Genomic DNA, 16,180 nt, shown 5'->3' with positions numbered 1-16,180 from the left:
AAGGCTAATTCATAGATTCATAGACAGCTGCAGCAGGACAGAAGCAGTAATTAAGGCGTGGTTCCCTGTAGACTAGGGAAGGTGGCTGCAGGTTAATTGGAGCACCTACAGTCAATCAAGGCCCTGTTAGGAACCTAATAAAACCCCCTGCTTCAGGCAGACAGGGGGAGGAGGAAGGAGAGAGGACTGGAGCTTGGAGGTGTGTTGAGAGATTTGGAAGTCCTGAAGTAAGGGAGACCCTGCCCCAGCAGGACAGGGAGACTCCCTTGACCCCACCATCTAAGGACTGAGGGTAACCCCACCTAAGGGGGATGAGGGTAAGAAACCCGCAGGGGTTGAGAGGGTCTTGAAGTCAGAGCGAGGAACAAACCCAGACCCCTCCCCCACTTCCCTCCTCTACCACCTTCCCAGGCTAGTAGCAGAGCCCTCAGCACTCAAGAGCAGGGGCAAAGGGTGACATCTTAGCTCTCTGCCAAGAAAAAAGCAGGACCCACCAGACTAACATCGGCCATCTTGCCACACACAATAGTATAAACAAACAGGGTGCTATTATGACGACAACAAGCCCAATGAGTAGGGGGTGGTATTGAAACTAGAAATACACACTAGGAATTCCCTGGAATAATAAAAATGCTGTTAATATCTCGGACTTAACCAATTCCAGATAGAGGGAAGAATCTGCATAGGGCCCTGCACATTAGTGACAGTAAGTACAATAAAAGGGACACAGCTTTTTAAAAACTGTCCATGAAAACAACTAAATCAAGAGAGACCTTTCCAAATACATGTGGAAGAAGGCAGAACAGTTGAAAAGACTACCAATTAATCTGTACAATATGCAAACAAACCCAAGATTCTCTTTTGTATTGATGCCTAGCTGCAGAGGAAAATGCTAATTTCTTTGATGTATCAGATTCCACTTGGTGGCTAACAAAATGCAAGACAACCAGTCTGGTAAAGGCAGAAGCCTTAGAGGTGTATTTGGTTCAGCACATTAAGTAAGCAAGGCAGCTGCAGGCCTGAAGAGAAATTTGGGGCCTTGGCACATCATGTTTGATGGAGTCTCTGCCCTGCTCGTTTATACCGATGTTGAACACATTTTGGGGGCCCAAGTACAATTGTCCCCCTTTCCTCTGCCTCTCATTAGTTCTGGCTTCAGTGATGCTCTTAAAATAGTTTATGCAATAAGGATGTGAAGTACAGCAATACATACCCCTTCCTGCTTTGTGAAGAGCTTAAGGCAGTTACTCAGAGCCTCACAAGTTTCTTTTGATACTTCAGAGACCACTTCAATTTTCTGAAGAAATGAAGGAGGCATTCCTGAAAGTCAAAAGTACCAAAGTGAGCTGTTTTAGGAGACATCTTAACTACCGATTTTGCACAACTGTTTGCTCCCAAACGGTCAATTAAAAATCCTGTGTATTTTATGTGCTACATCAGTGCCAGAACAGTAGAAAATGCTCTGTCTACAATACAGTGTACAAGTTAATATTAGGGGAAAGTTTCTTCCCCTTGTCCTGAACTTGGGAAAGGTTTCAAAAGGTAATTTATTCATGAGTTGGATACAGTTCCACTGCACAGCTTGGCTCGGAACACGAGATGGGAGAACTCTGGGCTTCATAAGATTACCCAGCCCTAACCTGCGTCCCTCCTTTTTACCCCTTCTCCAGGAGTAAGGTGTAAAGACCTCTCCTGTAAAAGTATTGCATGATCTGTAGTCCAAGGATGGTGTGCAGTTACTGCCATCATGTCAGACCAGGAAGCTGAAGAAAACCCAAGAGGCCACACTCAAGTTGGACAACCAAGTTACCAAAAACAGGAATCAGAAGAGAGATTGGTGGTAAATATCAAGGAGAAGAGGAAAATCTTCAAATGAAGGCCAAGACAATACCTGATGGGGTAAATGGTACAAACAGCACAAAAATATCCCCTCTTCACACCCTGAATATAACCATCCCAAATGGATATGTAACAGAGGGTGGAATCATTAGCACTCAGGTCCTTTTGTAACTATAATTGTCAGCCTGTTATGCAGGATAAAACTCAAGACTCAAGTTTCCCTTTGTCCTTGCTGTAATCCCCTTATTCATGCATATTAAAAATGGAATTACTAATTCTAAATTAGAAGAAAAAGGTTTATTTCATCTTAAAAATAATAGGGTTCATTTAAAGACCACCACCAGCAGCAACTATGTTGTACATTTGGGCAATAGCAAATTAAAACACCCATACACGCATCTGGTAGCAAAAAGTGATATACCCTTTATGTACTAAGTTGATAGGAGAGCATGCTCAAGGCTATATAGTGGTTTGTGGCAAGCCTGGCTTCCGCATCTGTTACACAAGCCATTTAGAAGCATTATATTCATTGCACTACTGCTACGAAAGCAGACAAGAAAGTAGAGGTAAGTTTGAACTAGGTGTCTGAGTTTGCAGCATTTCGAAGATGTCAGAGGGTCTTGATAGTGACTACACAGAAGACACAAGTACCACCACAATCAGTCTCACTAAAAAAGTAAGTGCTGTTCTGGTGCAAATACAAGAGTCTGACAATTCAGTACTGCCACAGTTATAAGACATCCTCCAGTGTCTTTTACAAGCCACACAAGAGCAATTTTACCCAACATGCTAGAAACTACCCTAGATATTACATGAATGTTTGTACTTTGACACATTGCAAGAAACTTTTTGGCTTGATTAGACCTATATATATTGTGTAATACAAGAACTTCTATCTTTGGAGCCTCTAATTAAAACTCAGAGTACACTTAACAGTTCTAACTGTGACTATCAAGTTGGATAGGCACCTTCCAAAATGAAAGATACAGGCAATATTCTACTTTTCACCTCTCCTACATTCAGTTGCTTTCTTCTTACTTCACCCAAGCTCTTCCTCCAATATTGTTTTGTGTGTTTGGGGAAAAAAAAATTTAGAACATGGTCCAACTATGGCCAATCTTAGGCTCATTTTAGGCTTTTCCAGTAGTTAATTCCACAATAGATGGCCATCTTGCAAAAGTCCCATCTTCGGTTCACAAGAGTTTCACCTTGGGAAAGGCTAGCTATACTGCCCAGACGGGAGCATGGCTGTCTGACACAGTCAGACCACAAGTCACTGAAGTCCTTCAGTTCAAGACAACACCAATTCAAGGCAACAGTATGTGATCTGAGAACAGGTGCAAGCCACATGTACTTGTGCAATGCTTTCTGTTGTGAGCCACTGAGATTGTGTCCTAGATTGAATATGTGCTGTCTCTCCATTTCAGTCCTAGATAAATGAAGTTACAGACAGTGATAGGTGACAAGTACTTGATCACTGTGGTGGGGTCACCTCCTGAGGGGAACAGGCACAGTTTCCTGTAACATTGGAAATGGAAAGATGCATTTTCTATTACTGCAATTGGTTATCAGGCTTAGCAATAAATCCATACAAGTCTGGATTTGTATTTGACAATCTGAGAGCATACTGCCTTGACTGATGGCAAGTTAAGCACCTTAGGATCAGAGGTACTAGCTCTCTTCCAACCAGGAAGACTTCTGCTTTATCTACGTTAAATTTCAGGTTGTTGCTTTTCATCAAAATGTTGGTCTTATTATACTAAAAAATTCCAAGGACTTCCTGATGCAAAAAAAACAAAAAAAACCCCACACACATGTATGTTGTAAAACAGCTTCAAAAAGGGATGAAAGGGAAGCGAACAGACCATTTTTGTAATGGAGCCATAGCACATCTATTTCATGCTAACAAGGTAAAAAGGACCATACAATGCTGTAGTTTTGGCCCCATCAGCATGAAGGAGAAGAACTGTACTTTATTTGCCCTTTAATTTGTTTTGAATATTTGACTATCACCTTGTATAGTGGTCAGAAATCTGACCAAAAGAAAAGGAGTACTTGTGGCACCTTAGAGACTAACCAATTTATTTGAGCATAAGCTTTCACGAAAAGCTCACGAAAGCTTAACCAATTTATTTGAGCATAAGCTTTCGTGAGCTTCTCGTGAAAGCTTATGCTCAAATAAATTGGTTAGTCTCTAAGGTGCCACAAGTACTCCTTTTCTTTTTGCGAATACAGACTAACACGGCTGTTACTCTGAAAGAAATCTGACACATTCAGATGGAAAGCCAGTGATAGACAGTATTCTTCATAAAACTAACTTTTACACTTCATCTGGCTAGTTTGGACATTGTTAGTTGTCCTCTATTTGATTTCCACTGCATTAAACCCCACCCAAGTTAAATACCACTGACAATGTTTGACTAACCTTAATGGTTTATTTTTAACAGAGTTTAGTAGTGGCAAAGCCAGTTCTATTGAAATACATATTTTAAAGATAGACACTAGCCTTAATATAATTCTGTTTCCAAAGACTTGGAATCACTGTGCATGTCTACTCCTAGAACCAGCTAAAAGTGGTATTGGCAAACAAACAGAATTCTATGATTGCTTCAATATGGACAGCATGCTCATTTGACAAAGATGTGTTTTACGTAAAAGTTAGCCCCGCAGACAACTTGGACTGCATCAAGGTGGGTTTCTTGTTTGGTAGACCACTACCGGCAAAGGCTTGGCTAGCCACATGCTATCCTGTTAAAGACAATGGGCTTGAACAGGCATTAACAAGTGTTGTGGATAGAGGGGAAGCAGCAAATGTGGTATATCTTGACTTTAGTAAGGCTTTTGATACTGTCTCGAATGGCCATAACAAAACAAACAAAATAACCTAGATGAAGCAACTATAAGGTGGGTGCATAACTCGCTGCAAAACCATTCCCAGAGAGCAACTAACAGTCATAGGCACTGACTCCATGGGTGCTCCGGGGCTGGAGCACCCATAGGGAAAAATTAGCAGGTGCTCCACACCCACCAGTCATCAAGCTCCCCCTCCACTCCTTACCCCCCCCTCCACCCCCCAAGCATGCCACATCCCTGGTACTTCCCATCCCTCCCAGCACTTCCTGCCCCCCCCCCCCGGCCACTTAACAGCTGTTTGGCAGCACTTAGGACTTTTGGGAGGGAGGGGGAGGTGCGGGGACATGGCATGTTTGGGGAGGGGGCAGAGAAGAGGTGGGGCAGGGACAGGGACTTAGGAAGGGGGTGGGGCGAGGGTGGTGCAGAGGTGGGGCAGGGGTTGAGCACCCACCAGGCAGAGGGGAAGTCGGCGCCTATGCTATCAGGCGTTCACAATGAATCACTTAAAGATTATGGACAATACCAAAGCTGGGAGGGGTTGCAAGTACTTTGGAAGATAACATTAAAATCAAAACGATCTGGTCAAACCGGAGAAATGGTCTGAAGAAAATACGATGAAATTCAATAAGGACAAATGCAAAGTACTCCACTTAGGAAAGAACAAATCAGTCGCACACATACAAAATCGGAAATGACTGCCAAGGAAAGAGTACTGTGGAAAGGGATCTGGGGGTCATAATGGATTATAAACTAAATATGAATCAACAGTGTAACACTGTTACATCCCAGAACGATGTTTGCTTTTTTGCATTAGCAGGAATTTTGTAAGCAAGACAAGAGAAGTAATTCTTCTACTCTACTCTGTGCTGATTAGGCCTCAGCTGGAGTATTGTGTCCAGTTCTGGGCACCACATTTCAGAAAAGATGTGGACAAATTGGAGAAAGTCCAGAGAAGAGCAACAAAAATGATTAAAGATTTAGAAAACATGACTTCTGAGGGAAGATTGAAAAAAACCTGGGTTTGTTTTGGCTTAAATTGCAGCAAGGGCAGTTTAGGTTGGAAATTAGGAAGTTTTTTCTAACCATCAGGGTGGTTTAGCACTGGAATAAAATTGCCCATGGAGGTTGTGGAATCTCCATCATTGGAGATTTTTAAGAGCAGGTTGGACAAACACCTGTCAGGGATGGTCTAGATAACACTTAGTCCTGCTATGAGTGCAGGGAACTGGACTAGATCAGTGGTTCTCAACTGGAGATCCGTGAACCCCCCCGAAGCCAGGAGCGGCACAGGGCTAAAGCTGGTGGGCTCCCTGCCCTGAAGCCAGGAGCCGTGTGGGGCTGAAGCCAGCAAACCTCCACCCCCCAAGCCAGAAACTGGGAGTCCCCCCCATACACAACCCCTAGTTACCCCCTGCCCATAGGTGCTGACTTTTGGTTTTGCAGGTGGGTGCCCCTTCCTAGCTCCGCCCCCTTCCCTAAGGCCCCACCCTCACTCTGCCCCATTCCTCCTCTTCCTGCCCCTGCTCTACCCCCTCCCCATAGCATCTCCTGCCCACAGCTCACTCCCTTCTGCCCTCTCCTGCCTTGAAGGTGAGGTGTTTGTGCTGGGGGGGGGGGGGGGAAGGCCTCAGCCTCCCCCCAAAACTGGAGATTTTCAGCATATTTATGTACTTTTCATATTCTGTTATTGAATGTGTGTATCACTAGCATCTTAATGTAATTATTAAAATAGTAATGAAATATATCATTACATCATCATGAATTACAGTATATTAAAATCATTACACTCAGTTACAAGCTGTCTTCACCAACATCCCAGTTTAAAGACATTATGTTCACACCTGCTTAGGGCCTGTTTGGGAGCTGAGGGCCACTGATGGCTGTGGAAAGAAGGTGGACAGAAGGGACAAGGAGTGGAGAGTCTTTCCCCTCTCCCTGCCCCTTTCTCCTCTCCCTTTCTCTTGTTTCTTCTCTAAGTCCTTGCTCCATTTCCTGATGTTTCTCCCCTTCTTGCTTCCTACCCATGTCCCTTTTCCCATCTCTCTCTGCTCCCCACCTCCTGGTGGCTCTGTCTAGTGCCTGCTCCCACCCACCCACCGTGGAAGAGGAGGTTCCCCCTCCTTGGGTGGAAAGGTTGCCTAGTAGTTAAGGCACAGGCCTCGGTCTCAGGTGTTCTGGGTTCGATTCTCTGCTTTGCCACAGACTCCCTGCTTAGCCTTGGGAAAGTCACTTCACCTCTGTGTGCCCTAGATCCCACCTGCCAAATGCAGATAATGCTGTCACTGCCTCCTAGGCTATATCCATTCATGGTTGTGTGATGATAGGGGAAATGGAGACACCAAGGTGGGTAGATTTGGGCTGAATTTCTCAACAGCTGGAGAGTGAGAGCCAGCTCTGCACAGGGGGGATGGGAGAGAGAAGAGCTCAGGCCAGTTCCACACAGAGTGGGGTCTGGGACTTCTCTTCCCCCACCCAGCGCAGCTCCTGCCGGGATCCGGGGCTTCTCCTCCCCCTAATCCACCACTGCACCCAGCCCTAGCCTAGCTGGGCTCCCTTGGGTCATCTGATGCCTGCTGTGGCCAGAGTGGAGCCTGGCTGGCAGAGAGCAACCATACACATGGCTATCAGCCCAAGAGGTGTAGGACGGCCCTAGGTGAGCAGGGGCTGGCTGCACTGCTGCTGATAGCCCACGCCTAACCTTAAGGCTTTTTTTTTTGTGAGACTCACTCAGCCCCTGTGGGAGCACGGAGGTGGGAAACAGCTGATCTGAGCCTGCCCACCCAACAGCTGATCACAGCTGCGCACAGGCTGCCCCTAGGAAACAGCTCATCAGCCAAGGCACCTGCAAAACAGTTGATCCCTGGCTGCCAACAGCTGGTAATGCCAGTGGGTGCTGAGTACCCAGTATTTTTTTTTTCCCTGTGGGTGCTCCAGCCTTTCCTGCATCCTAAGCAATTTTCAAACTTTTTGAACCGAGTCCCCCCTTCAAGTTATATTTTTTGGTTGCATCCCACCAGAGCCCAGACAGGCTGGGTGGCCTCCTGAGTGAGTCAAGGGGGTGAAGGTGGCACTCCCTCCCTGGACCCCACTGTGTAAAGCTGGCTCAAGCCCCACCAGCTCTTGACTCCCCCCAAATAGAAATAAAAACTATGCCTATGCCCAAGGGTGCCCCCAGCCTGGAGCCCCAAGTTCCCTCCCCTCCCGCCCCCTCTGGGCCCTGGCGTTTTTAATAGCCTATTGAGGGGGGCCTTAGCAAGGAAAGAAGGTTAAGAACCCCCTCAACTCGATGACCTCCTGGGGTCCCTTCCAGTCCTACAATTCTATGATTAACAACTAGCATTCTAATTTGAGCTTAGTACATTTTAACCACTGTTAGAAGTAGTAAGGACTCAAATATACACGAAGGCCAGATCTGTTTATTAAAGAGGTTTGTTTTTAAAGCCCCCACTTTTCAGATAAATATAATTTAAATTCTCAAATTACCACTTTTAAATCTTAAAAATCCATTGATTTCAATTTCATATTATGCATATATGTACAAGGCACTAGCCCGAAACAAGAGAAAGTCAGGATCTCTTAAATTTGACGCCTGTACATAATAGCCAATAGCATACAAACAGCAGAGTTCCAGTTAAGTGTCCAATGGAAACAGTATGTGATTTACAAAGACTTGAGCTCTCCCCAACCTGCTGTGTCCCCTTTTTATACAAGGACACTGGAATATATGCCATCTCACTGACCCATTAGTTTCTTTATTACATTTAATTCATCCCCATTCCACAAGGTCAGTGCACCATAGCTTTTTTACTACAATGAGCAAATACATCATACAAATTGAGTGAGGAGAGAAACTAGAAGCAGCAGCTGATCTCTTGGCAGTAAGGAGGGTAGCAAGAGGGCTTTTGGTACCTTTAAGGGGACAATAAAAGCTACTGCTCTTGTGTTGTAGAGCCATTTAAATAAGTGATTCCAAAGCAGGAGGAACTCACCTATACACTCACTTATCCTGAAAATACTATTTATGACAAGTTACACCATAGTACAACTTCCCGGAAGCTTAAACTAACTGCCTCAATGGATGTAAAGCATTAGCAGAACCACTAGCTATTTAGCAATTATAATGGTCAACTTATTACTTACTTGAAAACTGAAGTATTCAGTCTCAATTTCTAATTAAAAAGCAGTGGTCCTATACTCACAGGCATCTTATGTTTCTGTTTTGGTGAAGTTTTATTTGACAAAAGGGTGGACTTCCTGATTTTTTACCGAGTGGTTTATTCAACACAGAGCATGTCAAGAAACTGCAGAAAGAGTTACAATTGCTAACAGTGTTACCTTTAGTGGTGTTGCACGATTTAATCATTATGAGGAAGTTGGAAATCTCTTTATCTAGCCTTTGTTGACATGTTTGTGCCTTCTGCAAACAAAGATAAAAAGCTATTTAAAACAGGTACTTCTAAATGGAAAAGAACTTCTCACATTCTATTAAACGTACTAAAGTTTTCTTAAATACAAGTTAGAGATACCTAACAATTTGAAAAAAAAAGTTCTGATATAAAACCACTTTTTTCTTAAGGTAAATCAATAGATGACTGGTGCCTCCCCATATTGGGGGGGCACCAGCTAAATGGGTGGACACAACCTCCCCATGTATCTCTGCCCCGCCCCCAGCCCATCTCTGCCCCGCCCCCACCCCAGAGCCCCCATTCTCTCCCCCCCCCGCCCCACATTACTTATGGGGGGGGGGAAATGGGCTCTGTCCTCCCACTGCACTGGCTCCCCCCAGCACATTCAGCTGCTCTCCCTGGCAGCCAGGCCCAGGCAGGGAGAGCCTGGCTGGGGAGGCCGCGGCCAGTGGCGGCAGCCTGCTCCCTGCCCAGGCTCAGCTTCTGGGGATGGGTGTTGAGCACGCCAGGGAGAAGCGGGGCACTCTGGCTCGCTTGGCTGCTGTCCCTGGAAGCGGAGCCTGGGGAGGGGGCAGCCTGCCACCCCCACAGCCAGATGCTCTCCCAGGCAGCCACTGGGCTGCACCAGGCAGTGTCCCAGCATGGTTGGAGAGGTTCTGGCCCCACCCCTTCCTCTCCCCACCCAGGTGGCTACTGGGGAAGCACTGGACCTTCCATGCCTCCCCGCCCCAGTCTGGAGTGTGTAAAAAAGCTTCATATGTATTTTTCTCTCTCTCAAGAGGCGTCACTGCACACTTGAATGGCTATATTCAAAGCCACTTTAATTGCAGTATATAAATTTCAATAAACTTTTTAGAAGCAATCAAGTTTTGTTCAGAGACCAACAGTTACATAAGCTATTTTCCTCCCAATTTAGTCTTGCCTCTTAGGGCATGTCTACCCTGTATTCTAAGCCCAGGCCTGTAGAACACAGACTGTTTCCAAGCCTGTGACTGAGCATCCACTCTGCAACAATTGCTAGACCAAGTTCTCACAGCTGTGCTAACGTGACTATATTGCACTACGTAGATCTTTGACATGGGTCTGTACCTTGACCTGTATCCACACTGCAAAGGGACAGGGCTTGGACCTGAATTGTAGTGGTACTCTGGCTCTGATCCACACCCTACAACATGGGTCTTGAGTGCTTGCTGACCTGACTCAGACCGATTTGCGTGGGGACCGAAAGGTGGTTTGGGCTCAAATCAAAGTCCGAGCCGTGCCTTAGCATGTGTGCCTTAGCATACCCTCATCACAGGCAACCTCCTTCAGCGCTTTAGCGGATTAGAATGGACAAACGCTGGCAAGTGAAGAGTTAAACCCAGAGCACTGGCATGGTGGTGCTAAAGGTGGTATGTTCATTTTAACCTGTTTGGTTAAGTAACCTGGTCAACTTCATTTTTGGATATACAAATGTGCAGGAAGGGGCAGGCACTGCCTCTCAGGATCAGGTCCTTAGGCTCCACTGTAGTTTGGAGGCATCTACTTGCACAAAACATGCCCATTCCAGTGAAGTCCCCAATACACTTTTCTTTTGAATAGTGATTACAACACGCATTGCTGTATTTGCAGAGTAACTAGGACACTTGGCATCACTTCAGATTTGATTTAACATGTTAAAAAAAGAAATCGCCTCTGTAAACTCTTTGTAGGGGGAATGTAAAGACCACTCATGAAATTTATGTCTACACAAAGCTTTCTACTGCCAGAGATGCTTCAGTCTCTGGGAGTACAAGTGCATCAAGGTGATACAGCTAAGAACTCTCAGATTTCACAGCATAAATGTAAGTACTAATGAAGTTTAGTTTAACTGGAGTAGAATTATTCATTAATCATGTAAGTGACATACGATGCGGTTTCTCCAGTAAAGAGAACAGTGCTGTTGCATTCTACAAGTTATTTGGCATGAACTTGTCATAGGACTACATAATATATATGACACTCAGGCTGTAATAAGTCACTTCAAAACTAAAAAGCATCACATTGTACTAGACAACATTTCATGTGGAAACAGTTACATGTATTACCCTTTGTGACAAGAGGTTGTCGGGGGAGAAAGGAGAGCAGAGGTGAGAAGGGGTAGAGCAGTCAAATATACTCTTTAAAAGACCACCACTGTTTGGGCCTACATGTCTAGGAGTGAAAGGCTACTCTAGAATGCTAACCCAGCACTTCTACTCTTCTTTAAGAAAAGAAAAATACCCACCCAAAAAAAAGCCAAAACCCATTTTTGCTCAAACTAAAGAAGGATCAGCTTAAGGTAAAGAATTGGTTTGTAGCCTGAACAGAGAGGGTCCACATAAGCAATTTGTTACCAATTCACTCAAGTTACTAGGAGATGTATTCACTTACTGGCATGGTGGCTCTAAAGGTGGTGTGTTCAAACAGGTTAAAATGGTTAGTAACCTCGTCAACTAACTGTGCGTCATCGCTAACAGAGGCCTAGGGTGGCAGAGTGTTGTCTTCATGTAACTTGTTCACTCTTTTTGCGCATGACTAGGACATCAGTCATTGACTAGTTTGGGCTGGTCATCTTCTTTCCAGCTCTGTGGGTCAAGAAACTGCACCACCTGCTGCTGGGTTCTGTTTTATGTGGGAATCCTCCAGGCAGCCCATCCTTTGCGGGGTTATCAGATTCCCAGATTTTCCCAGAATGCACCAAGGAAGCCTTGTACATCATTACCTACACATTTGTTACAAAAACTGACTCACATTACTTGTAATCTATTAGGCCTTGCCCGCAAAATAATTTCTATGTAAGCTTCTACACTGTTGCACTGCCACCAGACCAGCTTTACTAGGGTGTGCGCTAGTGTAGAATGGCCTCTGGCATTTTAGCTACCCTGCTCAAAGACGGTTTAGACAATGATAGAATTCCAGCAGACTTTCTAGCATTCTAATTGGTGGCAGCACGACAGCATGGAGGTTTGAAATAAAGTGCTGTGGGTAGACAAGGAACGATGGTGACCCTGTCTCATTAGAAAAATGAGGTTTGCAGTGGAGCAAGCTGTGAGGAGATTAGTTTCAGGGGGTTTCCTTCCACTCGGAGATGTCAAATCCAAGACTGAAAACTACATAGTAAAAAACCCTGGGGCTTGTTTAAAGACTCTTCAGAGCCCTTGCTGAAAAGTCTTCAAGGAATGAGGAATTTCAACTAGGATTACATACAACTTTATAAAATTAAATATCAGCATGTATATAGTTGTCCTCTCCACCCCTTTTCATCCTCTGCATGTTGCTTCTTTTCAGATTATTCTTTTATAAGGTCTTGAGAGGAGGGACTATTTTCTTCCTTTGTGGACATTACCAGAACACAAATAAAGTTCTGTTTTACCAAAAAGCATGTGCATTTCATGTAGTTTTTCTACAGAATTAGTAGTGTATCAATATTAAGGATAGTTAAAAATTTTCCATTAAAAGACTGTTTTGACAACTGGGTTTTTGACTACAGTGGTTTTTTTTGGGGGGAGGGTGGAGGGGGTCTGCTTCCCCACAGAAAAAATTTAGACTTTCATCAAAAATGAAAAACCTAAGATTTGGAAATGCATCCACAGTGCCTCTTGGGCAGGGTGGATAAAAATCAAGGATTTAAAAAATAAATAAATAAAATCAGATTTTTTTGATAACATGCTTTTTGAGGAAAAAGCAATCTAAAGATAGTTTTAATTAAGATGCATTATAGTCCAAAGATATCTCATCACGGAATAGGGATTATAAATTCTAATTCTATAGTATGAAACAATATATTCATATAATGTTTAAGAAAAGTTTTGTAAATGCATTCCAAGAGTTCATGGATTAGGGATCCAATTTTATGGGGTTCCAGGGGCTTCTGTATAGATTATTTAGGTTAATCTTTCATCTACCCAATGGGACTCTACTCAGTCACTCAAGAAGATACCATCAGAGATATTTAGTTTTGATGTTCTCAAACTGTGGATTTGTGTCTCCAGAGATAACAGAAAAATTTTTAAATAAATAAATGTTACTATACCAGAGGATTTCTGTATGATTTTTAAATTTATATAGTTTAAAGATCCCAAAGTAATGTTAATTAGAAGGCTTTTCCTTTCTATGTGAAAGGTTTGCAAGGCCAAACTGCTCAGCACATCCTGGGACAGAAAGTCTGTTCTCAGAAGAGATAAGACTTTGCAAAAACAACTGTTCCTCGGAACAGCACACAGATCCCCACCCTTCTCCCATTCTTTATCTTGTTTCAGCGTAGCAGCTGTGTTAGTCTGTATCTACAAAAAGATCAGGAGTACTTGTGGCACCTTAGAGACTAACAAATTTATTAGAGCATAAGCTTTCGTGGGCTACAGCCCACTTCATGGGATGCATAGAATGGAACCAATGAAGTGGGCTGTAGCCCACAAAAGTTTATGCTCTAATAAATTTGTTAGTCTCTATGGTGCTACAAGTACTCCTGTTCTTTTATCTTGCTTGTTATGTATGTTATATAGTAAGGGGGTTAAGCAGTTTCTTTACATCCCAAGAGTTGTTAAAGTCAGAAGAGATACATGTCCAAATAAACTTGAGAATGCATGCGAATGGATGTTGTGTGTAAACAGAAGATGAATGGTTAGGAGTGCCACCCTAAGAGTTAACACTTCAGTATCGAATGGCCAAAGAATGTGCTAAGTGGAGATAACTGGATGATCCCTGGAGGGCAGACTGGAATCCACCCAACAGCCTCAAGGATGGGAGAACCAAAGTTGCATCCGATGAAGTGAGCTATAGCTCATGAAAGCTTATGCTCAAATAAATTGGTTAGTCTCTAAGGTGCCACAAGTACTCCTTTTCTTTTTGCGAATACAGACTAACACGGCTGCTACTCTGAAACCTATGATTACTTGTTTACTGTGCCTCTTTTTGTATTCACAACACACACGGCATTTTGTCTCATCCCCTTTTAAAAGATCCTGTTGGGTTTTATTTTATTGGTATAACAGAGGTGAGAAATAACACCTGTTATTTCTGTCCTCAACCCTATTGTCTCTTTGCAAATTTGTGACCACACAGTCAATTCCTTACGTCTCTCTACAAGTGCAAAGTTTCAAAAAGTTCAATGAATAGAAGATTGTTGGGGGCAGAATAGATCTGAACAAGGAGAAGAAGTCTGGAGATAAATGTGAGACAGGGACAGGCAGCAGAAACAAAAGTGAAACTGTTTGAGCAGCATATTCCAGAAGTCTTGAAGTCTCTCTGAGTGTAGCCTTCATTGATTTGAGATCTACCATACCATTCTCTCACTAGAAGGGAAAACTTATAATGGCAGCAGGCCATAAAAGAGATCCAGTTTGGGAATAAGAACCATTCAAGAAATATACATTTGCTGGTGATGTTTTAAAGAAAATCACACCAGGGAACTGGAGGAAGTCACTTAAGCACTTGGATTCAGAGACTGTTCAAGTGATAATCTCAATTTTAACAGCAGTAGCCTCTTCTGCTGGTGTAGAAAGAATATTTTCTTGCTTTGGACTAATTCATTCCAAACTGAGAAATCGTTTGGGACCTGAAAAAGGCAGGAAAGCTTGTTTTTCTTTTCCAGATTATGAACAAACAGGAAAATGAAGGTGAAGACGACTGAGTTAACTGCAGAAGCCAATATTTTAAGTTTTTCATATTGACCTGGCTGACAGTCGATCTAATTTGTGTGGTTTTTTTAAAAAAAAAAAAAAAAATTTCATTTACCTATTTTAGTTGAAAATAGTAACAAAAAAACCCAAGATTTTAAAAAACTTGAATGTTTAACTAAATTCAAAAATTCATATGCTTGTTTTGTTAAAATATTATGTGTTTGCTGTTGAATACATAACGGTGTTTTAGTTAAATAAAACAATTTAAATGTCTGTCTGGTGATGTTCTCCTCCTAATACAGGATGGAAAGAAAGTCCTACAAATAATAATGATTAACCTGTTGAATTGGAGATATTTATGAAGTCATTGGGAGGTGAACTATCTGCTTCAATTATCTTAGGTAAATGAAATAACCAAACACTCATTCATTTTCTGATATAGCTGTAAAACTAATCTAAAAAATTTTCAGAATAAAAATCACTTTAAAAATATAAAGTTGTACCTTCTAAAAATGAAACCTACATCTGAGTTGAAGACTATGTATTAAGGTTATAACAACATTAATGTAGTTTTAAGAATGCACTTTTATGTAGAAATCCACGATTAAATTGAGTCTTCCTGACTAGTGACTTAAATCATGATTTAAATCAAATCCACTCTGCTGTTGGGAGCTATAGTTTAGGTGTCATACACCCCATCTTCCTCTCTGGGCCAGGCTCCTCAGACAGACTATGATGCCCCACAGCAACCAAACAAAAAGCAAACTCTGTGGTACGTGAAAGGACACGTAATTTGGTTGGGGAGCACAGCCCACAGTGAAAAACAGGGCATGAGCCACCATTTCCAAATTGAGACAGTCTCCTCCAGTCAACTCTAGTCAGTATTTAAAAGATTGCAGTAGATTGCAGCAATAGAAATTAGAATTACAGATATACTTGTTCAAGTTATCCTGAAATAAAGGTTTGCTTTTCATTAGTGTAGCCTTCAGTGTTTCCTGTCTAGTCACCTTGAACTTTTCTGTACCCTGCTATTTTCCTTTAATACACTAGACAAGTTTTTTGAAGCCAGAAGTTTGATGGTAGAGCCAGCACCACAACAGGAACTCAGTTTCATAGTAAACTGAAGACCCTCTCATAAGTTGCATCAAGTCAGTTCAGATGAGGGCCCCATGCATTAACACCTATTTCTAAGCATACTATATCAGAACAGTACATTGCTGAGGGTTACAGCCTATAAATCTGAAATACCTTAGTGAAGACTTAAGTCTTAGACTAGAGGACATGTCAAGTACTTCAAGCTCCCTCTTCTGGCCAAAAGTGCTCAAAACAGTTTAACTTGTAACAGTTCATTTTTGTGTACATGTTCTTAAATTACTAAATACAGGCCGTAGTAGTATACATTCACTATTACATGCAGAGTATTGAGCATGAATGAGACATCACAAACTGTATTCTAAATGTCAG

At 42.8% G+C, this 16,180-nt stretch overlaps 1 protein-coding gene across 1 annotated transcript in view; it reads right to left on the bottom strand.

The window, feature by feature from the left end:
• Positions 1-16,180, bottom strand: part of OSBPL1A (oxysterol binding protein like 1A) — a 141,876-nt gene that overhangs the window by 78,796 nt on the left and 46,900 nt on the right. The window contains 2 exon segments of the mRNA XM_075125270.1: positions 1,214-1,320; positions 9,028-9,109. Of these exon segments, the coding sequence (XP_074981371.1) occupies positions 1,214-1,320; positions 9,028-9,109 (189 nt within the window).

Source organism: Caretta caretta, chromosome 2 (assembly GCF_965140235.1).
Source record: "Caretta caretta isolate rCarCar2 chromosome 2, rCarCar1.hap1, whole genome shotgun sequence".
Taxonomy (NCBI): Eukaryota; Metazoa; Chordata; order Testudines; family Cheloniidae; genus Caretta; species Caretta caretta.
This window is presented reverse-complemented; position numbering and strand designations above follow the sequence as displayed.